Source organism: Solanum dulcamara, chromosome 2, assembly GCF_947179165.1.
Source record: "Solanum dulcamara chromosome 2, daSolDulc1.2, whole genome shotgun sequence".
NCBI classification, from domain to species: Eukaryota; Viridiplantae; Streptophyta; class Magnoliopsida; order Solanales; family Solanaceae; genus Solanum; species Solanum dulcamara.
In genome coordinates this window covers 14,336,554-14,363,898 of record NC_077238.1, presented here as the reverse complement: position 1 = coordinate 14,363,898, position 27,345 = coordinate 14,336,554, and the positions used below count along the sequence as shown (strand labels likewise).

The following is a 27,345-nucleotide window of genomic DNA, read 5'->3' as shown; positions in this document are numbered from 1 at the left end:
TCACACTTTAACCAGTAGGCTAAGTAGCTTAGTATGACAAAGCACACAGTTGAAACTAGGATGTTGATGGCCAGTTATGTGCTTATTCCCTTTTTTTAGGTAGTAAAATATTAATATGAAATGTCTCTTTTTAATCAATACTAAATAAGATAAATGATGAGACATACATTTTAATTAATGAGAACACATAAAAAAAAAAGGGAGAGGATTGAACTGGGGGCCACCAAAAAACTACAAATGAGCTTAATTAAAAACAAAAATATAAAAAATGATATTGCCTAGGTTCGATCCCAAATTCCTTGCACAAGGAAGTCACACTTCAATCAGTAGGCCAAGCAGCTTAGTATGAGAGAAAGCACATAGTTAAAGCTGACATGTTGACAGTCAATCCGGTACTTATTCCCTTTCCTTAGATAATAAGTATTAAGTAAAGTATATCAATCCCTCGTGCTTACTACTAGATAACTTTGGGCTCAAACCCAAATTCCAGTATGGACCAAGTCGAGTCTTATCTTTGCAATTACATTAGGCTAGAAGTTTAAACAATCGTTTCAATAATAAAACTTCACTACACACTCGGTTGACATCAAATAAATAAATAGATGACATATATCTTTTAATAATACGCTTTTATTATTTGATATTAACTAATTACAATATATTTTCAACTTAATTCATTAAATAATCTTTAAATTTAAACTAATGCAACTATATGCTTAACTCATGACTTCGTTCATCTCCGGACATAAAAAGAGGATACGAACTAATGTAATTCCTCAATATCGCAAGAGATTAATTGAAGGTAGGAAAAAATTCATTGGCATCCTTAGGCATGGAGAAGGCAAAAGTCGACCTACGCAGGGTCGACTCAATACACTAGCCATTGAGTCAAGTGCTTTAGGCCTCTAATTTTTGAGGGCTCATTTTTTAATAGTTACTTAAAATCAAGTTTGGTGTATAGATCTTTTTTCTCTAAAAATATTGAATTAAGCTAGAAAATAGATTATGATAACCTATGCTCAACAAACTATTCCAAGAAACAACCATCCCAAGTTTAAACAATGTCCAATATTGCGAGTTAAATTTATATCAAGTTTGTGGAAATAGACTCATCTTGTGTGTGTGATCTTAAAATATTTTTACTAATTGACATGAGATATACGTGTGGCGCACGAGATACACGTGTGGCACACATAAAAATAATTTTTTTTTAATTTATACTCGAGATTTCTTATTAAGATTTATCTTTAGATTATCAGTTTTGTTGAGCCGCTCCTGAACTTGTGTTACTAGTTACGGATGTTCAAGCATCCATTATTTTGGAGCCAAGCATAATTCTTTTAGTTTAAAAAATGGTTATTTACGCAAATATATTATATTGTTGAGCATTGAAGCAATTTAAAAATTAAAAAAAAGTAAACATTTATAATTTGAGAAATCTGTCTTCCCTTAGCAAAAGGAAGCATTTACAACTCAATAATACATACAGTACAGGACATAGATAATTATTTTACGTGTTTCCAATTTTATTTATTTAAAATGCTTCAGCCTTGACAATGACACATGCATGCGCCAATCCCAAACAGAGACACACATCAATATATTGTTGAATAACAAACCGTGTCAACTATTTCAATAGTTTGAAATATCAAAAATGAAGCAAATGGTTCCAAAAAGAACATAGAGTATATAAAAGTTGAATTATAAACCTATCATATGTATAATATTAAGAAAACCAGGTTTGACACAAAAAGTATGCAGCTACCTTTATTACTACTTAGAAAAGTAAATTCAACGGCCAAAGTTGAAAACACATATACTTAACAATTAAAGGAAAATGGACTCAAAAAGAAAATCAATTAAGGGAATAAAATATTTTGAATACCAAAGTATAAGGCTGTGTTATTTGACGACAATAACAATAATCTATTCAGCTAAATTTCAGTGGGGTTCAGTGGGGGTCTGAAGAGAATAGTATGTAAGCAGCTTTATAATTATTAAACGTTGACATAAAATATTTTCTTAGAGAAACTCTTAATTACTTACTAGTCAACAATAATAGTGACTAGCTATTCTTTAATGTTATTCTTACACATGGTACGAACAATTTCTTCATGTCGAATATAAGTATTTTTTTGTGAAGTTTAAAATGATGGGACTTTTCTTTCAAACTATAAACTTATTAGTCAAGTTTTAAAATTATAAAAAATCACAAATTGGAATTTGAAATCTTACTTTTCAAAGAATTTGAGATTTGAAACCATGATTGAGATTGAATTTTTGTGAAGAATTCATAAACAAATGCTTATTTCAAATCAAAACTTAATTATAATTGACGTTCAAAATCCTCTGACCCAACACTTACTAATTAAGTAAGGAAAATTTTTGAATCAAGTGGTGTTAAACTAAAAATATATAGAATATATCAGAATGTTGTTTAATCTTATAGTCTTACACATGTCATGTGCAAAGTTTGAATTAAGGATTTATAAAAAAGGAAAGAGACATTTTTTTTTAAATGAACTAAAAAGAAAAATAAGTTAAACAAATTAAAACAGAGTGAATTGTTTCTATTATTTGTGAATTTGTTAAATATTGCATTCCTATGTACACAAAATAGAAAAACGACTTACATCATTGTCAAATTATTTTTCCCCCAATTAATATATAACTTTTAAGTCGCATGATTTATTTATTTTTTTTAAAAGAAAATTAACTAGGTGAAGTGTCTAAGTCTAGTCTTTTATTATATAATAAAAGCAAAATTCAAAGAAAAAAGTATAAGCAAGGGTTATGCCTTACTTGTTGGGAGCGTAATCTCCAGAATGAGTCCTATAATTTGCGATCAAATTTAATTTGAGCTTCAATATGAACACCAAACACTAGGTACGAAACAAAAAATTAAAAAAACATGTACATAAAAAATAATAAGAATAAAGAACTAAATAATCTAATATTAAGCCTAGAGTTTATAACACACTTTATGAAAATATTACAAATAATAATACTTAAATAGTGAAAAAAAATAATGCAAGAATGTAGAGTCAGACCCTTGTTTCTTTGTAATTATGTAATCTTCAAAGAAATGTAGCCTAATAAAAGTCTGATTCTACACATTGTCTTCTTCCTCCAACCATTCCAAAATCTCCTGATACTTGGTCAATTCTTCTTGGATTTATTGGACCGTTTGATGTAGTTGAACCTTGTCTCCTTCTGTTTTGCTACTCTTATTGGTATAGTTACCTTAGAACAACCTTCTTAGACACTTTACTATCCAAACTATGCTTTTTTCATGAGTTTCTTTGTATTGAAGTTTCCTGTTTGCTGCCTAAGTGAAAAATCTCCATACCTAGCCATATTAGCGAAACATTCATTCTCATCTTCTTGATCAAATATGTCAAAGCCAAAAACACCACAAAAAGCTTCCTGTAGATCTTCCACTATAAAGAACCTGGATTATACCTCTTGGCTACTATTTCTATAGCTAGGCTTCCTTTAAGTACGTTCGATTATCCATAACCTTCAAAGTTTTCATATCGTGCGACACTAAAGAATGAATTATGTTAGTAGGGGTCAATTGGATAATCAGAACACTTATATTTAAAGGTGCACTCGTCTGAGCCACAAGTTATTCCGCAGCTAAAGATAGGAGAACCATGGCACGACTTGGCACAAATGCTTGGGTTAATGGACTCAATTTGTTGTGCATTTGATGGGATGAGACCTGCCCCCTCCTCTACCATGTTCACCCAATTCTTCACACTCGTACCACCTTTTGGTCACTCTTCATTTCAACCTTGTTGATTGAATATGCTAGAGTGAAGGGCACATTCTTATGATCTGCATCTTGGTCATTCTTTATGGGCATGAGTTTCTGCCCAAAATTATCATATTTCTCACCAATTGACTCCGTAGAATGAGTAGGGATCTCAAACTTCGAAGTGTTCAATGTGATTACCAATGGCTTCAAGACAGGGACAAGACGTGTGTATCGGTCGATTCGGTTCGGTTTTAAGTATTATCGGTTCGGTTTATCGATTTTTCGATTTTTAAATATAAACCGATAACCAAACCAATAAAATATTTGCTATCGGTTTTCGGTTTATCGGTTTTTGACCTTTAACGTTCGGTTTCGGTTTAACCAATAAGAAAATGCTTTCAAAACAAATATAAAACTTCTCCAATAATTTGACATGATACAGGCATACAACGAAACAAGCAAATCAAGCGTTCTTGTTGTGAATACTCACAATTCACAACCCTATCTATCGCCTAACCTTTGTCATTTTCGTTGCAAACCGTAGCTGCCGTTCTTAGTTCTTTAGATTTTGACATTGTGAACCTAAAGTAATACTAACGCCTAAAGGGTATATACAGTGTGAATTGCGAAATAGTGTGAATTGTGTAGGGTACTGATAATAGTAATTATATTAATATATTTTGTTTGATACTTTGATATTTATGTATGAGTAAAAATTAAAATAGTAAATTATTGTAGTTTTAATGGGTTGTCGATTTACCCAATACCCTAATATTAAAAAATCAATACCGAACTGATAACCCAATAATTTTTATTTATAAAACAATTAAATAATTGTTAACCCAATAATTCAATAGCAATAAACCAATAACACTCTTTTTGATTCAATTTATCGATCGATTCGATTTTTGCACAAACGAGACAAACCAAGCTTTAACATGTTGTTGCATTAGCATGTTTGCCAATTTAGAATGTGCAATTTGACATTTAGGACTACTTGGACCAGATTGGTGATCCTCTCTGCCTGAAAAAGCCTCAAAAGTGTTAGGACACACAATGTCCATTGTTGCAAGGCCTGGTTCCTTTTCCACATTAAGTTCTTCGCCAATTTGAGGACTAACGGATTGTTTGTCTAAGACCATTATCCAACCCTTACCTCCAATATCATCTCTAGAATTGTTCAAATCCTAGACTGCTCGAAAACCATCGAACTCCTAGCGGCGACACCCCTATATCCACAAAATTAAGCAACTCATTATTTTTGTCCAATTGCACCACCTTTTCCACCTTTCCAATCAAAACCTCCTGATTTTTGTTGCCATAAGAGCATAGACTTCCTTAGTCTTACTGTTACCCGACGAAGTATCCCATTTCCATTCGGATTAGGACGCAAATCTACTGCAACTTTCTTTCTAGCCCATAAGCTTCCAGCTAAGTTTCCTACTAAAATATCTCCCGTGTTAGCTCCTTGTTGTTGTAGCTTCCTAGTGTTTAAATAATCATGTGCATGTTCATGTAATTTCTCAATCGAAGCTCCCTCAATCTCTATTCACAACATCTTTTTTTGAAACATTACATTTTTTCCAATTAACAATCAATGCTTCTTTTCATCATGATCTTGGTGCTTACAATAAATGCAATATTTAAGCAATTATCATACACCACCACCTAACACTCCTTAATAATTCCACTTATTGACACATGGTGTTATGATATAATTAGTTAATAGTTAGTAGTGTGTTGTGTGTGTTGTGTAGTTGGTAGTTAGTAATGCTATGCACATTGTATGAATGTGTAATTAGTTGTTAGTATGGGCCCTACTGATTAGTCAGTTAATGGTTATTAGTAAAGGGTTAATAGTTGGTTAATTATGTGTATATATATTAACAGAGTGAGACTTCACTTTACTCGTTCTTCCTCTCAGATGGAATAAAAAAATCCCCAATTTTTTCTCTCAACCTCTTAGGTCATCTTCTCAAATCGTCCACCTTATTTAGCCTCTATTTCAACATGGTATCAGAGCAGGTCACCGATTGAGGAATTGGAGCTCGTCGGAGAAGAGGAGAAGCATAGTACTGTCGTTGCCGTTGAAGCTCGAAGCTGAAAACCATGGGTGACCTTTCACAATCACAAACATCAAGTGAGAAAATAGTCATAGAACATGGTCATCCCTTGTATGTGCACCCATCGAACACATCGGGATGTGTTTTAGCACCGGTGAAACTCACTGGATCTGAAAATTATGGAGTGTGGAGTCGAGCCATGGGGATCTCCTTTCTAGCTAAGAAGAAGCTAGAGTTTGTGGCTAGTACATACACGAAGGAATTATTCGACGAGTCGCTTCATGAACAGTGGGAGATGGTGAATGCGATTGTACTTTTGTGGATCATAAACACAGTATCAGAGAGCTTGTTGAGTGGGATTGTGTATGCTTTAAATGCACATTTAGTCTGGGAGGATCTAAAGGAAAGCTTTGACAAGGTAAATCGAGTACGAATCTTTCAAGTACACACAACTATTGCAAATCTCAAATAGGGAACAAGTCCAGTGTCAGTGTATTTCTCCAAATTGAAGGAGTTGTGGAGTGAATCTGATTTGATAGCCCCTTCTTCGAACTGTGGTTGTCCAATGTCTAGGGACTATATTGAGTATCTACAAGAGCAGAGGTTAATGCAATATTTGAGCGATTTGAATGAAGTATATGATCAAGCTAAGCGACAAATTCTGATGAAGTCCAATGCACCATCTGTGAATCAAGCCTATGCTCTAATAGTGCAAGATGAAAGTCAACAGGTAAATGTTGAAAAATCCAATCCCATAGCAATGCAAGCCAAAAGAAATGACAACTATAAGGGAAACAATTCAATGTATTGTGAGAACTGTCACATACAAAACCATACAAAGAATGAGTGTTACAAACTTGTTGGATATCCTTTAAAAAGGGATGACAGAGTCAACAGAAAGGTGGAAGGTACAAGAGGGATAACAATGAAGGATGAAGAAAGGAAACACATGCTGCAGTGGCTAATAATGCAGACTATTTTCAAGGGAAATATGCAGGTAAGGATGATAATGGAGGTCAGTATGCTGATGACAACAGAAGAAGTGATGGCAAGAGTAATCTTCATGATTCAGAAAATTAGGACAAGCATCATGGAAGTGACTCTGAAGAATATCAAGCCCATATGACGGGTATTGTGACTTGTTTGATATCCCAGCTAGAAAGATGTGAATGGATAGTTGATTCCAGAACCTTTCACCATGTTACTGCAAATGAAAAAATACTCAAAAATATTTATAGCCTACAAACCAATAAGGGAGTAAGGATGCACCTACCAAATAGAAATACAGTACCAATTACACACACACAGGAAGTGCAGAACTGTTTGGACAGAAGAGAATCACAAATGTGGTATTTGTGCCTGATTTTAAATAAAATTTATTATCAGTATCACAATTAACTAAGGAGCTATGTTGCTCAGTTAATTTTTTTCTTTATCACTGTATCTTTTAGGATCTCTACAATGGCAAGGTGAAGGAGATTGGTAGGTTGCAAGGAGGACTGTACATTTTTCAAGGAACAGTTGAAGACTCTGATGAATAAAGAAGAGAAGATGTGAGGCAAGTCTACCTAGCAGATGCTGATGGAAGGTGCAGCTTGTGACATAGAAGATCGGGCCACCCCTCTATATCCTCTATGAAGACTATGGTAGAATTACAAAATAAGATTTGGCAGAAATGTGCATAATAATTGTAGAATATGCCTGTTAGAAAAGCAGACCAGATTATAATTTCCTTTAAGCATTTCTAGAGCAAATCAGCCTTTTGAACTGGTGCACCTAGATTTGTGGGGTCCTTATAAAACTCCTACTTTTGATAAGAAGAGTTATTTTCTCACTATTGTTGATGATCATACCAGATATACTTGGATCCATTTGTTGCAACTGAAAACTGAAGTAATTGTAGTTTTGAAGCAATTTCTTACCCTTGTGAATACTCTGTTTCACTACAAAGTCAAGACCATTAGGTCTAACAATGGTACTGAGTGTTTTAACTCTCAAAATTATGAGTTGTTGCAGAGCCTAGGAATAATTCATCAAAGTAGCTATTCTTATACACCTCGACAAAATGGGGTGATTGAGAGAAAACACAGGCAGATTTTGGAAATGGCAAGAGCTATTAAGTTTCAAGTTGCATTTCCAATAAAGTACTGGGGTTTTTGTGTTAAAACTGCAGTGTATCTTATGAACAAGTTTCCATCCAGTGTCCTGAAGGGTTGCACTCCTTATGAATTGTTGTATCACAACTAGGCATCCCTTGATCATCTAAGGATACCTGACTGCCTTAATTTTATTACTACACTGCCCAAGTATGATAAGTTTGCTCATAGAGCCAAGGAGGCTATATTCATGGGGTTTTCAGAAACTCAAAAGGGGTATATTGTACTTGATTTATCTACTAACAAATTTTTTGTTAGCAGAGATGTGGTGTTCCATGAAACTAACTTTCCTTTTAGCAACACTATAGACTCAGAGGATAGCACCTTCCTTCAACTGAGCCATATTGATACTTTATATGATTCCCCTATTTCTGCTCACATTTGCCATCTTTCACCAGTAGCAACAAGGGGGCACACTCTACTGACAGTGATGATGATATTGTTGTAGATACAGTAAAAAAGGATATGGTTGATGTTGAACATGATGAACCCGATGATGTTGAAGCTGCTGAAGCTGCACAAGTTCTATTGCAGCATGATATTGCTACTCCTGCTGTCACTAGCAGCAGACCAGTGAGGCCAACCAAGTAACCTGGATGGTTGAATGACTATGTTTTCAACACCAGTCATGATCATATCTATTCTATAAGTAAGTATTTGTCATATGCAGGAACATCAGAAAAATATAGAAGTTATTTGGCAAAATTCTCTGCCTTAGCTAAACTAAAAAAATTTAAGAAGGCTTCAAGGGATGCAAGGTGGATAGAAGCTATGCAGTAGGAGATCAAGGCATTTGAGGATAATCATACTTGGAAGGTTGTTGATCTTCCAAATGGTAAAAATAAAGTTGGCTCTAAGTGGGTATATAAGATCAAGTATAAGGCAAATGGGGAGATAAAAAGATTCAAGTCAAGGTTGGTGGAAAAAGGATACAGTCAAAAAGAAGGACTTGATTATCATGAGACCTTCTCTCCACTGGCAAAAATAGTCACTATGAGATCAGTGATTGCACTGGCAGCCTCAAAGGGATGGAAACTTCATTAAATGGATGTGTACAATGCATTCCTGTAAGGAGACCTTTATAAAGAAGTGTATATGGAGCTATCAGAAGGATTCAAGAAATAGGGGGAGACCAAAGTATGCAGGCTGCTGAAGTCTTTGTATGGCCTAAAACAGGCATCAAGACAATGGAACATCAAGTTGACTGATGCATTAATAGCTGCAGGGTTCATACAAAGCCTTCATGACTACTCACTCTTTTCAAAAAGGTCAGGTAACAACATTGCCATAATACTAGTGTATGTAGATAATCTTCTCATCAATAAAGATAGCAACAGTCTCATAGAAGCAGCCAAGCAAATCCTGCAACATGACTTCAAAGTGAAAGACTTGGTGAACTCAAATATTTCCTTGGTATAGAAGTTCTGAGATCACAATATGGCATTATCCTTAATCAAAGGAAATATACACTGGAGCTCATATTAGAAATAGGCTTAGGAGGCACAAAGCCAGCTGCCACACCACTAGAAGCTGGAATCAAACTAACCACTGTGGAATATGACAAGGCTGTTGGAGCTAAAAAAGATGAAGTTTTGGAGAAAGTCTCAAGGTATCAAAGGTTGATAGGAAGACTATTGTATGTCACCATCACTAGGCCAGACATCAGCTTTGCAGTATAAATACTAAGTCAATTTATGCAAGAGCCTAAGGTATCACATTGGAAAGCAGTTGTTAGAGTGGTCAAATACCTAAAAAATGTACCATGTCAGGGTTTTATTTTCAGAGCACAACTTACACAGGAGATAACATGTTGGTGTGATTCAAATTGGGTAGCTTGTCCTAACACAAGAAGATCCATTACAGGTTATGCAGTGAAGCTTGGAGAGTCACTGATCTCCTAGAAATCAAAGAAGCAGTAAACAATATTCAAGAGCTCAGCTGAAGCTGAGTATAGGAGCATGGCAGCTGTTGTTGTAGAGGTTACTTGGATGCTGGGTTTGTTGAATGAGCTTAGAGTGAAGATCCATCAGCCAGTAGTTGTTTAGAGTGATAGCAAGACAGCAATTCAACTGACAGCAAATGCAGTTTATCATGAGAGGACAAAACATATTGAAATCGATTATCACTTTATAAGGGACAAGATAAAGGATGGAATCATCAAGATTGAATTTGTAAAGACAAATGATCAACAAGCAGACCTAATGACTAAGGAACTGAGCAGGCAACAACATGTACATTTGATGAGCAAGTTGGGAGTGTTGGATATCATGCACCCTCCAATTTGAGAGGGAGTATTGACACATGGTGTTATGATATAATTAGTTAGTAGTTAGTAGTGTGTTGTGTGTGTTGTGTAGTTGGTAGTTAGTAATGCTATGCACATTGTATGAATGTGTAATTAGTTGTTAGTGTGGGCCCTACTGATTAATCAGTTAATGGTTGTTAGTAAAGGCTTAACAGTTAGTTAATTATGTGTATATATATTAACAGAGTGAGTAAGTAAAAAAGAAGATTTCACTTTACTCTTTCTTCCTCTCAGATGGAATAAAAAAATCCCCAAATTTTTCTCTCAACCTCTTAGGTCATCTTCTCAAATCATCCACCTTCTTTAGCCTCTATTTTAACAACACTCATAACTTTTTCCATATTTTAGAGTCTAATACAATCCGGATACTTTCTAATAAGTCGAGGATCATCCTAACTCTAGTCGTGCTAGGTCTTGCTCTCACTTTCGTAGCTTATCCACAACAATAGGTTTCCTTACTAAAAAAGAAATGCAAAGCAAAAACCTCTTAGCAAATAAATTTGTGGATACTTTGGAAATGAAATCTATATTGAATCGCATGAAGTCTCTTGCTTAGGGTTGAACCTAATAGTCCACAGACTAATCCTAGTTTGATGATTTTTGTTTTTAAAAGAGTTGGTTTGGTCTTTATGGAGTAAAACTCAATGGAAGAAAATTTCATGCACCAATTTACTTTAGGAATTGAACTTGGAGAGCAAGCTAAAATTTTTGGAGGATAAATTTTGTATTTCTTTTTTATTTTCTCATTTTGTGCATAGAGCCCAAGTTTGGCCACCTATAAAAGGATGTCCATTCTTTATTAACTTGTTGAAGTCATCCAAAAATTAATAATAAGATACATTAGAAGAGTGGAGAGTTGAGAGAGCAATTCTCTTAGATGTATTTGGGATCTCTCCCTTTTCTTTGTTAATATAAAGGCAGTTGTTCTCTCATAGACGTAGGATCATTCTGATTTGAACCACATTAAATATTATTGTTATTTTTTTCTTTATATTTTTACGTTTCTGCTAATAATTGGTATCAGAGTCAAGGTTCTGTCTAAGTATGCTCTATGATTGCAGCACAGTCTGAATTTCCACATAAGAAAAGAATTACTTTGATTTTCTTTATTTCCAAATACTTGTAGTAGAAGAGGAAGAACAAGTAACAATGAGTTATATGAAGTTTTAAATTGATAGCGGACGCAATAACTTCAATATCTGGAAAATCCAAATGATAATGTTTCTATGGAGAGAAGGTTCAATCCATGCTATTGACTAAAAGTACCCTAATGACACATCAGATTTCAATAAGGAAAAGAATAAAAGAGATGTATTGAGTGTAATCTAACTGTCTCTTACACCAAATGTGCTTTGTGAAGTGAGTATAAGTACTGAAGAGATGGCCAAACAGTTATGGAAAAGGCTCGAAGGGCTTTACCAGGATCGATCGGTGACAACAAGGATATTTTTACAACAACGTCTTCACACATTTAAGATGGAGTCAGGTACTTTGTTGCAAGACCATCTAGATGCGTTTAATAAACTTGTGATGGACTTTTAGACTGCTGGAATTAAAAAAGATGAGGAGACGCTTGCATGTGCTTTGCTATTTTCATTGACTTCAAAATATCATGATATTAAGAATTCAATGATGTATAGCAAGGAACCTATCACTCTTGATCAAGTATGAAAAGTACTTAACTCTTGTGATGTGCGAATGTATTTTGAAGGAGAAAAAGATGACAAAGATAGTGAGCTCTTTGTAAGAGGCCATACTAGCCAATAGGGAAGGAGCAAATCAAAGCACAGATCAAAGTCTCGTATGAACAAGAAGAATGCAAAGTGTTGGGGCTGTCACAAGAAGGGGCATTTTGAAAGAGATTTCCCTATGTCATAGTCCAAAAAAAGGAGAGATGCATCCATTGTTGAACACGTATATGATTTTGATAATGAATATGTACTAACAAGATCATGCAAAAGTGGATTATATGACAACAAATGGATGTTAGACTCTGATTTTACTCTGCGTATGACATTTTGAAGTGATTGGTTTAGAAGCTATAAGACAAGTGAAGGAACTGTAGTAATGGACAATAATGCAACATGTAAAATAGTTGGCATTGGTTCAGTTTGGATTCGCTGCCATGATGGAATCGTGAGGACTATTATAGAAGTTTGTTATCTTTTTGAAGAAGAATTTGATATTTTGGGTACTCTAGATAAACAAGGGTACAAGTACATGAACAAAGATGGTACTATGAAAGTGAATAAAGGGTCTTTAGTCATGTTGAAGGCCAAGCTAGAGGATGACCTCCATACATTAGAAGGAAGTACCATTATTAGCTCTGTTAATGCATCTATAGTGCAGTTATCTGATTATGACAAGGAAAGATTATGACAAATGAGACTAGGCCATATGAGTGCACGAGGATTAGAAATGTTGAGCAAATGTAACCTTTTAAATAGTGATAAGATCAACACACTTGAAATTTGTGAGCATGTCCTAGGGAAGCAAAAGAAGGTTAGCTCAACATTGGCAAGCACAAGACGGGAGAGTATCTAGACTACATCTATTCAAATTTATGAAGTCCCTTTAAGGTTCCATCAAAGAGAGGAAGGAGGTATCTTCTCATATTTATTGATGATTTTTCTCGAAAGGTTTGGGTGCAGTTCTTGAAGGCAAAAGGTGATATTTTTGAAGTATTTAAAGAATGGAAGATTTTGATTGAGAATAAAATAGAGAGAAAAATCAAGTATATTCACATAGACAATGGCTTAAAGTTTTGCAGTGAAGAGTTCAATAATTTCTGCAACGTTCATGCGATCGCAAGACATAAGATGGTTAGACACACGATATAGTAGAATAGAATTTCCGAAAGGATGAACAAAACTCTTCTTGAGAAGGCTCATAGTATGCTTTTGCAAGCCAAAATATCCAAAGTATTTTGGGTTATAGCAGTTCACACTGCTTCTCATATTGTCAATCGATCTCTATCATCGACGATTGACTTTAAAACTCTGAATGAGGTATGATCAAGTGAACCCTCTAACTATTCATACTTGCGAATATTTGGGTGTCCAACTTATTATCATGTTAATGAAAGAAAGATTTAACAAAGGGCTAAGAAGGCCATATTTGTAGGGTATGTAGATGAATTAAAAAGGTACAAGCTTTGGTATTTGCCTTTACTTAAATTTTTAATTAGTAGAGATGTTACCTTTGATGAATTCTCTATACTTGATCCTTGTAAAGTTTTTGTGGAGTTATCAGAAAATGAGAACAATGAGAAGGTGGATTTACCGATGGAGCTTATCAAGAAACAATATCAAGAGACTCAAGTTGATGAGTCAAAAGATGCAGATCTTGAAGAACTTGCTCTCAATAAACCATACATAATTGCGAAGAGAAGGGATAAAAGGAAGATACGGAAACCAGAACGTCTTATAAAGCAAATATTTTTGATTGCATATGCATTCGTAGCTGCAGAATAAGAGATTAAAGATCCCAAGCCCTCCTCATATATTGAAGCAACTTCTGGCAAGGATGCTGCACAATGTCGGTTAGTCATGATGGAAGAGATGGAGCCTCTTTACAAAAATGAGACATAGGTTTTAGTTGAAAGGTCAAAGGGGAAGAAGACAGTTGGATGCAAATGGGTCTACAGAAAGAAATAAGGTATTGCAGAAGTAGAAGATGCTAGGTTTAAGGAGAGATTGGTTACAAAGGGTTTCAGTCAGAAGGAGGAAATTAACTACAATGAGATCTTCTCTCCAGTCGTGAAACATAGCTCAATTTGCATGCTATTAGCATTGGTTGCACAATTTGATTTGAAACTTCAATAGCTTGATGTCAAAACTGCTTTCTTACATGGTGATCTAGAAGAGACAGTCTATATGGATCAGCCTGAAGATTTCCTAGATGAGGAAAAAGAAGATCATGTATACCAACTAAAGAAATCTTTGTATAGTTTGAAGCAATTCCCTAGATAATAATACAAGAGGTTTGATGCATCCATGACTATACATGGATTCTTGAGGAGTGCATTTGATAGCTATGTATATCACAAGAAGATGTCTACTAACTCTATGATTTATTTATTATTGTATGTTGATGATATGCTTATTGCTACTAACAACATCATAAATATAAATATTTTGAATAAACTGTTAAGCAAGGAATTTGACATAAAGGATTTGGGAGCTGTAAATAAAATTCTTGGAATGGAAATTTTAATAGAAGACAGTGTTGGACATATTTCTCAAAAGAGGTACATCGAAAATGTTTTTGAGAGATTTAATATGCATATGACCAAGCCTGTAACTACATTGTTAGCTTATTATTTTAAGCTTTCAGAGTTACAAGTGCCTCAGTTTGAGGATAGGGTGGAGCATATGTCAAAGGTTTCTTATGCTAGCACAGTTGATAGCATTATGTATGTAATGGTGTGCACACGTCCAAATATTGCTCAATTTGTAAGTATGGTAAGTAGGTACATGACCAATCCAGGAAAAAGGCATTGGGAAGCTGACAAGTGGATATTGAGATATCTCAAAGGAGTTTCTGATGTTGGCCTAACTTTTCAAAAAAGTTAAGGTATTTCAATTCTCGATTATGTGGATTCTGATTATGTAGAGGATCTTGATAGAAGGAGGTCCACAACTAGATACATCTCTACTCTCATTGGCAATGTCGTTAGTCAAAAATCAACTTTACAGTTGATTGTCGCTTTGTCTACAACAAAGGCAGTATATATAGCTGCAACAGAGGCAGAAAAAGAAGCTATCTGGTTGAAAGGTTTGGTGGCATAATTGAGTTTGGTTCATCTGAAATCAACTTTAAGATGTGATAGTCAAAGTGTTATTCATTTGATTAAAAATCAAAGATTTTATGAGCACACCAAACACATTGATGTTAGATTCCATTTCATTCGAGATGTCGTTGAAGAGGGATCTATCAAGGTCGAGAAGGTTATCTTAAACGATAACGCTGCAGATATGTTGACCAAGATAGTCCCACATGCCAAGTTTGCACACTGCAAGGAATTGACGGGAGTATGCATCAACTCATGCAACTCTAGGAGAATAGTTGCAAGGTGAAGCTAGTGTGTTCAACTAAGGTTTGATTCTTCTCCTTTCTTACAATGAAATTGCCTAGTAAGCTTAGAGTTTTGGCCAAAGTTATTCATACGCATGCTCGGAAAGCAAACCAAGGTGGAGATTGAAAGACTTGATTTGGTCTTTTTGGGGTCAAACCAAATAAAAGAAAATTCCATGTGCCAATTCACTTGGAGTGCCAGCTAAAATTTGCGGAGGACAAATTTTGTATTTCTTTTTCCTTTTCTCATTTTGTGCTTGGAGCCTAAGTTTGACCACCTATAAAAGGATGGTCATTCTTCATTGTTGAAACCATCCAAAAATTTATAGTAAAATACATTAGAAAAGTAGAGAGTTGAGAGAGCAATTCTCTTAGATGTATTTAGGATCTCTCTCCTTTCTTTGTTAATATAAAGACAGTTGTTCTCTGGTGGACGTGGGATCATTTTGATCTGAACCATATTAAATATTATTGTTCTCTCTTGTTCTTTATATTTTCACGTTTCCACTAATAATTGTTGTGCCTGAAATAATTCACGCCTCTTGATAATGCCGCCAAAAAATTATCATATTGATCCATATGAATAAGAAGTTGCCTTTAAGCAAGCAACCCAACGAGACAATGTCCCTTGATGCTGAGGAACTTGCGTACGCAAAATTGATCTTAAAATTGACAAATATAGTGATTCCATGGATAATTTAACCACAGTGACTTGATGAAGTTCCTCCTTCTTAGTGAAAACTTGTCGTTCATCCAACGTAAATTTTAACATAGGGATTGCATGAACAACTTCAATAGGTATTAGACTAATTTGAGAAAAAAATTGTGTTTGATTCAATCTATCGACATAAATATAGGATTTGTTTGTAGGGTTTTGGAGAGGCTCTCCCACGGCCAAAGGCTAGGGAGAGATGGTGGCAGTCATGGTTGTCCACTTGTCCTAAATCACCATGGTGGCCTAGAGCGAGGAGAGTGCCTAGGGTATGAGTGCAAGTCTCACGATTGATATGTTATTTAAACCTTATAATTATTAACATGTCTAATTTATACAATGCATTATCACTGTAATCCGCCTTACCTTATATGCAAATTATTTTGATATTTTGCAACTTACCAAATTAATTTTCAAATGTCAACGATGAGAAAACGAGTAGAATTTCGTTGAAAGTTATAGACGTTTATTTGAGGTGCCAAGGACATTTGTGATTTGACCCCATAATAAGAATTAGTACAAGATTAGAGAGTCATTTATCTCTTTATATAATATTCTTTATGTTCTAGACCACTCAGAAGTCAGAAAGTAGAAAATTAAGAAAATCCAGAAGGTGGTTGTAAACTTGTAATGATCAATATAGTAAAACGAGCATTCTCAAGTTTTAGATTTAAATTTTGATTAAAAGGGAGAAAAATGACATATATAACCCGAACTTTCTAAAATAGTATTTATATAAAAAGGCAGTCCGGTGCATTAATCTGTGACCTCCTAGTCATATGACAACAAATTTATCAGTTACTCAAAGGCTCTCCTTCAAAAATAATATTTATATACCCTCAATTATATTATTGATACACTAATATCTCTGTTGTCCAAAAAGTGAAACTTTAATGCCCTTCTTATTAACGGACGGACAAGTGGGGACACGTGTCCTCATCTTGTTCATATATATCCATTTCCCATATTAAAATAACCCACACCCGAATTTTTAAAAAAAGACCCACTCAAATAATCTCATCCCACTTCTAATAGACCCATCAAATCACTCCAAATCAATTCTCTCTTCACTCGGCTTTCTTCATTGGAACTTTATCAGGTGTATCAAAACTTGAGCTGCTCTTAGAAGTGGACAGGGTAAACTAGTTTGTAAAGTTCTAAAAAGATTACTTAAGATGTAAATTAGTAAAAATGTTCATTTATAGTTTTTTTAAAAAGCGTGTAAAGAATAAAGTGAACAACTAATATGAGATAAAGAGAGTATAACTTATTTCATGATTTATAAAAATTAATGCATATACTTAAAGAAAATAGTAAAAATGAAATGAAGGGAGTATAACTTATTTTCAGACTTATAAAGATTAATGCATATAATACTCCTTTCATTTATCTTTATTTATCCACTATACTAAAGATACATATCCAATAATACTTTTCTAGTTTAAAAAATCAATGAATTATTTTATCCAATTGTGTCCATTGTACCCTTGTTATTAGATACTCTCTCTATTCCATATTAGTTGAATTTCTAAGATAATGTACACATATTAAGAAAAGCAATCAAGGACAAAATTTGAACTATATTTTCTTCTATTACCTTTTTGTTTAATTAGCATCATAAAGATGATTAAATGTGAAATCATAAATACAAGTAGTCTTTTATTAGAGTATAACTTTGTAAGTAGTGTAGTTTACTTCTAGAAAATTTCAAAACTTCATTAATGGAAAGGATAAACATGGGAAAAAATTCAAACATTTCTCTTGAACTTTGAACAATTCAACTATTTTGAACAACGAAAAAAACTTTAGAAATTCAGTTAACATGGAATAGTGGGAGTACTATTTAATATCTAATACATTTTTCAAAGCATTAAAATTAATATATTCAAAGTGTAATATAGTAATACTACCCCTATTACTATTTTTTAAAATGTCTGTTAAGTCAATAGTAGACAACTATTATTGAACGGAGAGAGTACTATTCAATATCTAATATATTTCTCAAAATATTAAATTTAATATATTCAATGGATAATATAATAATAATAATATTATTTATTATTTTTTAAAATATTTGTCAAGGTAATAGTGAACCATTATAATTAAACAGAGGAAGTACTTTATAATATTTAATAAAAATATTCCAGTGTTGGATCAAAACAAATGTTAATTCGTGTATTTAGTGAAATTTATTGATAAATTTAAAGGAAGATCACGAGGTGTAACTTTCCAGTTTTCAAAGTCAACAGGATAAATACCGATTGGAGCATCTTATTAAATTTTCTCAAAGTTGTCAGCTTCGATGGCTCATGGACCCCACTAATATTGTATAAAAAGAGATAATTTCGCGGCAAAAATAATTATAAAAAAATGATTATATATATAATCAGTATATATTTTTTTTGAGCAGAGGTCTCTCGTCCTATCTTGATAGGTCTGCATACAATCTACTCTTCCAGACTCTATATTGTGAAATTTTACTGAATTATTATTATTGTAATATATATTTTATGTATAATTAAATTATATTCAATTATTAAATATATATCATAATGTATATTTAGTATATAATTCATATATAAATAATATAAATAAAATATAATTACATTAATTATAAATTAATTAATTCATTATATATATTTGAAATTACAGGATACTTCTCATAACCCTTCCAAATAAAATAAACAAGTAAACTTCCATAAAACTCTTTTTAAGTTATGTCATCAACTTCAACTCTCCTAGCTTAATTCCTTCAAATTCTCCATTAATGGGGTTTTCCTCGAAATGGGTTTTTGTATCTACTCTATTTTCATTCATAAATCTTTCAATTTCTGATCCAAGAGCTACAGAAGCAGCTCTAATATGTTCAAACAGAACAGCTTCCCAATCCGATCGACAAGTCTATGTAGCAAGTTTTCTAGCAGCCATGGATTCCATTACACCATTAGTGTCACAGAGCAAATTTGGAGCTGTAATTAATGGAACAGGGAATAATACAGTTTATGCTTATGGTGAATGTATGAAGGACTTATCACAAACAGATTGTAATCTCTGTTTTGCTAGGTGTAAAACTCAAATCCTACGATGCTTACCTTTTCAAAGGTTAGTTAATGGTGGGAGATTATATTATGATGGGTGTTTCTTAAGATACGATTATTATAAGTTTTTTAATGAAAGTTTGAGTTCTGTGGATAGGACTATCTGTGGGAACACGAGTTTTTCTGGGAATCAGAGTTTGTTTAGGGAAAATGTTGGGAAATTGGTGAGGGATTTGAAGTTTGAGGGTTTGAAGAATGATGGGTTTTTAACTGCGGTTGTGGGTAGTGGGAATTTGAGTGTTTATGGGTTAGCTCAATGTTGGGAATTTGTGAATGGAAGTTCTTGTCAAAGGTGTCTTTCTGATGCAGTTTTGAAGATTACTTCTTGTATTCCCAAGGATGAAGGGAGGGTGTTGAATACTGGTTGTTATGTTAGATATTCTACTCAGAGGTTCTTTAATAATTCTGCAGGTGATACTCCAGCTGGAAATGGAGGTATGTTCTTTCTTTAGTTCTTGAATGAATGTGTGGATAAATTGTTTGGCTTAAGTGTGCCATCATCTTGTTTAAAAGTTTAAGCAGTTAGACATAGTATTCTTTTCCTTTACAGATGTCGTATATTTACGTGGTATCAGAATGCTCCAGTGTCATATCTTTACAAATATCTTCGGATGTTTCTTGGTTTCATGAGTTATTTCAATCTTATCCAATATCCAATGATTTTGTGTGGTTTGCAATGATACTTGCTATAAGCCCAAAATTATTGGATTTAGAGCAAAAAAAAACGTTTAACTCTTAACTTTCTTAAGAGATAACTACTTTAAGTGATTTGAAAAACGCCTCTTATGAATGGAGGTGACTTAAATAATTCTTGAATAGTTGCTTTTGTTATCTGTTGAAGATTTGCATCTTGCAGTTTGTATATCTTGTTTTATTGGTTTTATTAGCTACCCAAATTCTATCCCATGATTTAACAAAAATATAGACATTGTATATGATGCTGTTTATTTTCACTATTTGATAAATTGAAAATGGTTGACTTGTACATGTATGAATGTAAGTGAAGTCAGCGTTGATGCAATTGCCGACAATGAAAGCTCTTTTTAAAGTTGTGATAAAATGAAATGCTAATACAAAATTAAGTCATTTATGTTGTCGTAATTATCAGGAGGATCGAATCGTTTGGCTGTTATTCTCGCAACAACTCTGAGTATTTCTGCTTTCTTGCTATTTGTATCGGCTGTTTCCTTCTTAGTGAGGAAGAAGGTTATGAAACAAAAGAGAGGTACTAGTTTCTAAGTCAATCATTTTCTTTCTTTCCGAAAATGAAATCGCAACTAAATCTGATTGATCAAATGATAATTGACTTGAGTTTGCTTCGATGATGTAGAGAAGAAGCAGCTAGGAGCTCTCATAAGAACAGTTAATAAATCAAAACTGAATATTTCCTATGAAACTCTTGAGAAGGCAGCAAACTATTTTAACAACTCCAATAAATTGGGACAAGGAGGTTCTGGTTCTGTTTACAAAGTAATTCTCTTTGAACATTATTTTCATTTTCTTATAGCAATGATTTTTGCCTTACGATAGTTGTGTTCATACATGAAATAGGGGATCTTGCCAGATGGGCAGGTTGTTGCTATAAAGAGGCTCTTTTTCAATACGAGGCAATGGGTTGATCATTTCTTTAATGAGGTCAATTTGATTAGTGACATCCATCACAAAAACTTGGTAAAGCTATTGGGTTGCAGCATTACAGGGCCGGAAAGCCTTCTAGTGTATGAGTATGTGCCCAATCATAGTCTTTCGGATTACTTCTTTGGTAAGTATCTAATCCACCTTAATTATGAAAACTTAGATTGGTGTAGTCTTATCTCGTTACCCCTGCAATAGAAGCATACTTACGTAAATGCCTTTGATTTGCACTGAATCAGACACAAAGAACCTTCAGCCACTTACGTGGGGTCAAAGATACAAAATTGTATTGGGTACTGCTGAGGGATTGGCCTATCTTCATGAAGAATCAAAATTAAGGATTATCCACCGAGACATAAAACTGAGTAATGTTCTTTTAGATGAAGATTTCACGGCAAAAATAGCTGATTTTGGTCTAGCCAGGTTATTTCCAGAAGATAGGAGTCATATTAGCACAGCTATTGCTGGTACACTGTAAGTTCAATACCTTTTTTTCGGTTACTCTTTCTTTTTCTTTAATCACTGAGGATTAAATAATATAGGATTATTTGAATGCTTAAATGATTATATCTCAATACACTCAAAAGTGCCGGAATTCATTCATGTTCTATTTTTGGTCCATTACTGTGATCTCATGGGTGTATAGTTTATCCATGTTTCCCAAAGAGACTGTCTTTAAACTGCCTTTCCTAGTTCATTCTTATAAGAATTAATCAGCTTTGGAATTGCAGGGGTTACATGGCTCCAGAGTATGTAGTACGTGGCATACTGACTGAGAAAGCTGATGTCTATAGTTTTGGAGTTCTTGTTATCGAAGTCGTTTGTGGAAAAAAGAACAATTATGTTTTCAAGAACACTAATTCTCTTCTGCAGCAGGTACTTTCTTGTGATATTTTTTCTTTCCTTAACGGACATTAGTAGTATGTACTCAACTCTTGTCATTGTGGTTTCTAGTTGTGGAACTTGTATGGGATTGGAAAATCTTGTGAGGCAGTTGACCCTTTATTAGAGGGTAACTTTAATAAAGAGGAGGCATCGAAACTGCTTCAAGTAGGTCTTCTTTGTGTACAAGCATCAGCAGAACTACGACCCTCCATGTCAAGTGTCGTGAAAATGCTCACTGAGAACCATGAAATTCCTCAGCCAACACAGCCGCCGTTCCTCAATTCTGGTAGTTCAGAATTTAGTCCATTTAATCTGCATGGGAAAAGATTTTTGGGTCAAGCAAGCTCCTCTACACAATCTTCTGGGAATAAATTGACGGAGAGTTGGATTGAGCCTAGATAAACTAAGGTGATCAAGAATTTTGACCTGACTCGACGACGATCATCTGGAATTGGCATTTGATTTTGTTCTCACCAAAGGCAAACTTTTTAATGGTGACTTGTTCAGCCAACACAAGTTTGTTTCTATGATTAGACGTTAAGGTCTGAGAAAATGATCTTAACATTAACTCCATTCTTTTACTGATATTTGACTATAGTCTTATATAGTCAAATTCCTTTTGTGAATATCCCAGCGAGCTATTTCCTTTCTAATGTAAAATTATTGTATAGTGCCTGAATTATGATACTGTATCTGCAGCAGTTGCAATTAACTATATCTACTGTTTTCGATTTTCGAGTTAGTAATTTTCATTAAAGATTATGCTTCACAATTATCATAAGATTGTCTTAATTTTGATCTCTAAATCATTTCAGAACTGTCAATCTAACCCACAACAGATCAAAGGACCAGAAAATGATGAAGTCTTGCAGATGTTGCATACACTAATTTTTTTTTTAATGAGTTATTTAGTAAGGAGATTCATACTAATACAAAATTGAGTTGCAGAAAATTCTTGCAAGTGGACAATTCAGAGTCCTCTGTCTCAAATCACAGGCATTCTTGAAACTACAATTACATCTGCACCGATACTGTAAAGAATTTTTATATTATTGGTATCATTTAACATGTTATAGCCGTTTACTTTGCCATTTTTTACAAGTTATCATATAGAATAACCTGCAATTATATTTATACTGTCTTGATAATGCATGAAACTTTTCATACTTAAATCCCTATATTATGCCATTTAAAATTCCAAAAAATATATAGTCAGTGTAATTGCCTTGATTTCTGGTCATAATTGGTTACTTGGGAAGTTTTTGTTTGTGACCACATGCTCAACAGCTAGACAATCCAGTCTTATAACTTTATAATCTAGCACATTGTGAAGGAAACTAGTTGAATGATTCAAATTCAAAATCCCTATATGGACCAAACTATAAAGTGGTAAAGGTCGTTTGATCAGAAAACAAGTTAACGCGAACGAAATTAATTATATCGTAGAATTATTATTCAACCATCAATATGGACCCAACTATCAAGTGGTAAGAGTTGTATTATTGTAGCAAACACTTGCTCATGACACTTCCTAGTTAATTTATTTGAACAAATTTAAATGAATTCCGTAAACATTAAATCATTAATTAACACACTTGTTATATTAAATTTATATTATTACTCCATATGTGATGGGATTATAATTCTAAATATAACATACATCCTTTCAAAAGGACCCTAAACACATTATTAATTAATCAAAGGCGAATTAAGTATGATTTGAGAAATTTCACAAAAGCTCAAAATCAAGATGTACCAATATAAAAAGATTCAAAAGTGCAATAGTAACAAAACTAATGATATCTGTTTTAGTTATTATATTCAACAGAGGTATAATTGCTAAAGCAAGTCTAATTTATCTCTATACTTTTGTTTATCAGTGACACACCTTTTATTTTTAATCGGTTTCATAAAAAAATATTACTTTTTCATAATTAAAAATATTAACTTTAAATATTTTTTCCCCTTGATGAAATAATTTATAAATATATAAATAATTAAAGAGTATTTTAAATCACAAATTTTTAAAATCCTTTTTTTTCTTTTTTAAAGTTAGTACCAAGTTTAACACAGAAATTGATATGGAGAAAGTTTTTTTTTTTTGACCTTTATCAAAGTTGACTAGTGTACAATTGGTCGTAAATCATTCGATGTGATGTGATGGGATGTGGCGTGATTTTTCAGTTTCAAATGGCGCAAAAAGAGAATGTGTTCCTATGACTTTATTTTTTTCCTCATTCGTGAAGCGTAGAAAGTAGAACTTTCCCTTTCACATTCAACGAAGCTATAGATTGTGATATAAGGTGGGCAATTAATTGTACATTTGTACTTTAACTTAGGCATCACAATCGTTTAATATACTTCCTAATGACAGCTATTGCATCTTAAAGAAGTCAATAACTATTGCTAATTGTTTGTAGTATTATAATCAAGAAATTCAACATTGCCAATATTTTTGTATCATGTACGTTGACCTAGGAGGAATCTAGTACATGAAGTCAATTGGATTTGTCCTGTGGATTATGTATGCTATTCTATTTCTAGTCTTGTATTAAGATTAGTGTACTTACACATAATATGATAACATCGTTGAACAATTTGAGGCAGGCCCCTTATGAGGAGGTCAATCTTTGTTGTAAATTTTAGCAAAAATACTTTTTCATGTAGAAAATTCTCAAAGTTTGAGACGTGTCTATTTGATCGTTTAACTTGCGGTTGGAATTTTCTTGATCTGTGAACAGAATCGAAGGAGGTTACCACGATAACAAATTATAAGCTAATTCGTTGCCCTCTAGTAGCAACATGGTTAGCTTTCAATAAAATTTCACCTGGTATATATAATATAAGTGTATTCATCAGGATTCAACAAATTTTTCTAGCATAAAATTAGGAGTCAAAATCTAACAAATATTAAATAGAAAAGAAACACTCAGCACATTAGAATATAAGAAGAAAATTTCTCTTGATTTCACTCTCTAGCAGAAGACTTGGAACTATATAGGTAACAAAAAATACATCTCATCAAAAATGGTTCAAGGTTTTCAGAATATCAATTCTCATAATGAGGCTAATGAAGAAAAAAATGCTAATGACCATAATGAGAGGTAAATGTCATAATTTTGACAATGGCAAGAAATACATGCTCATTATAATTCTGATTACGGCCAGTAACGACTTAAAATAAAGGCCCGTTGTTATGATTATTATAACATATTGGTGGAATATAGATATTTCTTTCACACTAATATTCAGAGAATGAATCTGCATATATTCGTAATTAGAGATGATACTTCCTTTTTGAGATATATTTTTATTTTTCTAACAACTTTTTCATGAAAACGAAAAACTTCTTATTAATGCAATACCCCCACCGCAAAAAAAAACACTAAAATAAATCTCAACAACCTCTTTCTTTTTTCAATCTTCTCAAATTTGTACTCCGATGTTATGATCCAATTTTGAAGAAATTAAGCTAAGGGAGAGGAATAAATTGCTCTTTGACACCTTAATTTGTTTGAAACAGTTTCCGTAACTTGATTAAACAAACCAATTTTGTCAACATTAAAATCTTATTACTTTGACTTGAGCACAAACACTTTGCCAATTAATTTGTTAATTGGGATCTTAATGATGTATCCAGGGAAATGTAATGTAACCAACTGTATCATTTCCAACTTATGCACTCTAATTAAATTGGTCAACTTTTTTCTTTTCACCTTATAATAATAACATTTCTAGGTAAACCAAAACATAGACTTTTATGTACCATTTCATTACAAATGTTGAATACTATCTAGGACAAAACGAGCACGGAGGTGGAAGACTTTGAAAATAAAAAGGTGGACGACTTCGAAAATGTTAACATGGTTGACTTGAATAGTAGTATCACATTAGAGAAAGTGGGCATCGACAAAATAATTGTTTTAAAGTAAATGATATTCCTCAGTTTCATTTTACTTGACTCATATTGACTCGACATTCTTCTTAAGAAAATATTTATTAAGAGTTTAATATTATTATTAATTATATTTTGAAAATTTCAATTTGACACCTTGTAATCAGAGGCGGATTCAGGATTCGAAGGTTGCGAGTGCTAGTATCTTTAATACAAACTTATCACTAGTGATGGACATTGAATTAGGACGGACATTCAGCTAATTCAATCTATTTGGGGTTGATTCATTTTAATTTACAAGATTTTTGTTTTGTCAGTAAGACACAATTATTTACGATCTCTATATAAAAAAATGAAAAGTCAAAACAACTTGTATACGCGATGTTTATCCTTTTATCAACGTTACAAGTAAATAAAAATATTTTTATTATGAAAATTCACAAAGTACCTATACGACATGATAAAAAAATTTATTCAAATAAAAATAAAAATCTTAATGAAGTGAAAAAAAATCAAAAAAGTAGCATATATTGGCCTTTGCCACCGTTATTTTTGTTTAAAAGATTAAAACAAGGAATAAAATTCAATAGATGAAATATATTTTGGAAGAATAAAAGAGGAAAAAGATTGAAATCACATTCTATTAGATATTTGGAGATTTTGAATTATTATTTTTTAAAAAGAAAAGAGATAATTTTGATAAATATACAATGAAAATATGAAAAAGGGAACTAGTGAAAAAAAAGGGTATAACAAATATGAAGGGATATTATTTGTTTGGAAAAATACATAAGTACCCCCTTCAACTATAATCGAAATCGTTAGGACATATCTTAATTATACATGGTCCTATTATTCTTAAATTATTTTAAGGAGTAATAAACACACCGTAAAACCTATATAATCACTCACCTGAAGAGAGGTGCTTTACACTCGCCTCCACATCAGCGCCACGTCAGTACATCGTTAGATTAAAACAAATAATCAAATTTAAATTTATTTTTTTTAAAAAAAAGGAATTTAATTTAAATTGTGCTCACCATATATTGCCTAAACTAAATCTCTAATATGCAAAAAAAAATGAATTTCATGCTAAGTGTTTGAGTAAAATAGAAAAAAAGAAAAGAAAAATTCTTCCGATATTATACAAATTGATGAAATATCTGGAAAAAGATCACCGGCAATTTAAGTATGTTGAGAAAAAAATATTTATATTTTTAAAAATGATAAAATTGGGCTCTATTTCATAATAAAAAAAAGAAATTTTAATTAAAAAAATATATCAACTTAAGTTTTAATATTAGCCACTTATGTGTATTAATTAATAATGAAAATGTCCAATTGAAAAGAGAGTGTGTTCACTCTCTTTGCCACCTCAGCACTGAAGGTGTGTTTATTATATTTTGAAATAATTCAGGGGTGAATAGGACACATGTATAGTTAAGGTATGTCCTACCGATTTTGGTTATAATTGAGGGGGGTACTTGTGTATTATCCCTATTGATTTTAGAGACTGAGATTCGAACTTAGACACAGCTCGCGGCACCCGGGCAAATGGCTACCAAACCAGTGACAACTATAGTGTTATGGGTGCCAACCTTAATATATATCATTACTAATAGAAAAAAACTATGTGTATACCAAAAATTTAGCCGAGTGATCGGGTGCCGTGGCACCCTCACCCTCCCACGTAGATCCTCATCTGCTTGTAATCCTTACTCATTTACCTTTAGGAGTCATTTGGTAGAGTGTATAATTAT

At 33.1% G+C, this 27,345-nt stretch overlaps 1 protein-coding gene across 1 annotated transcript; it reads left to right on the top strand.

Annotated features, from left to right (window-relative positions):
• The first annotated feature begins 18,767 nt into the window (after positions 1 to 18,767).
• LOC129880364 (cysteine-rich receptor-like protein kinase 3) lies at positions 18,768 to 22,465 on the top strand. Its single transcript, XM_055954355.1, has 7 exons — positions 18,768 to 19,605; positions 20,279 to 20,395; positions 20,501 to 20,640; positions 20,722 to 20,932; positions 21,045 to 21,279; positions 21,537 to 21,681; positions 21,760 to 22,465. Exons 1-7 carry the CDS (start codon positions 18,840 to 18,842, stop codon positions 22,090 to 22,092), a joined length of 1,947 nt encoding a protein of 648 aa, XP_055810330.1. The 5' UTR covers positions 18,768 to 18,839; the 3' UTR covers positions 22,093 to 22,465.
• Positions 22,466 to 27,345: the final 4,880 nt, after the last annotated feature.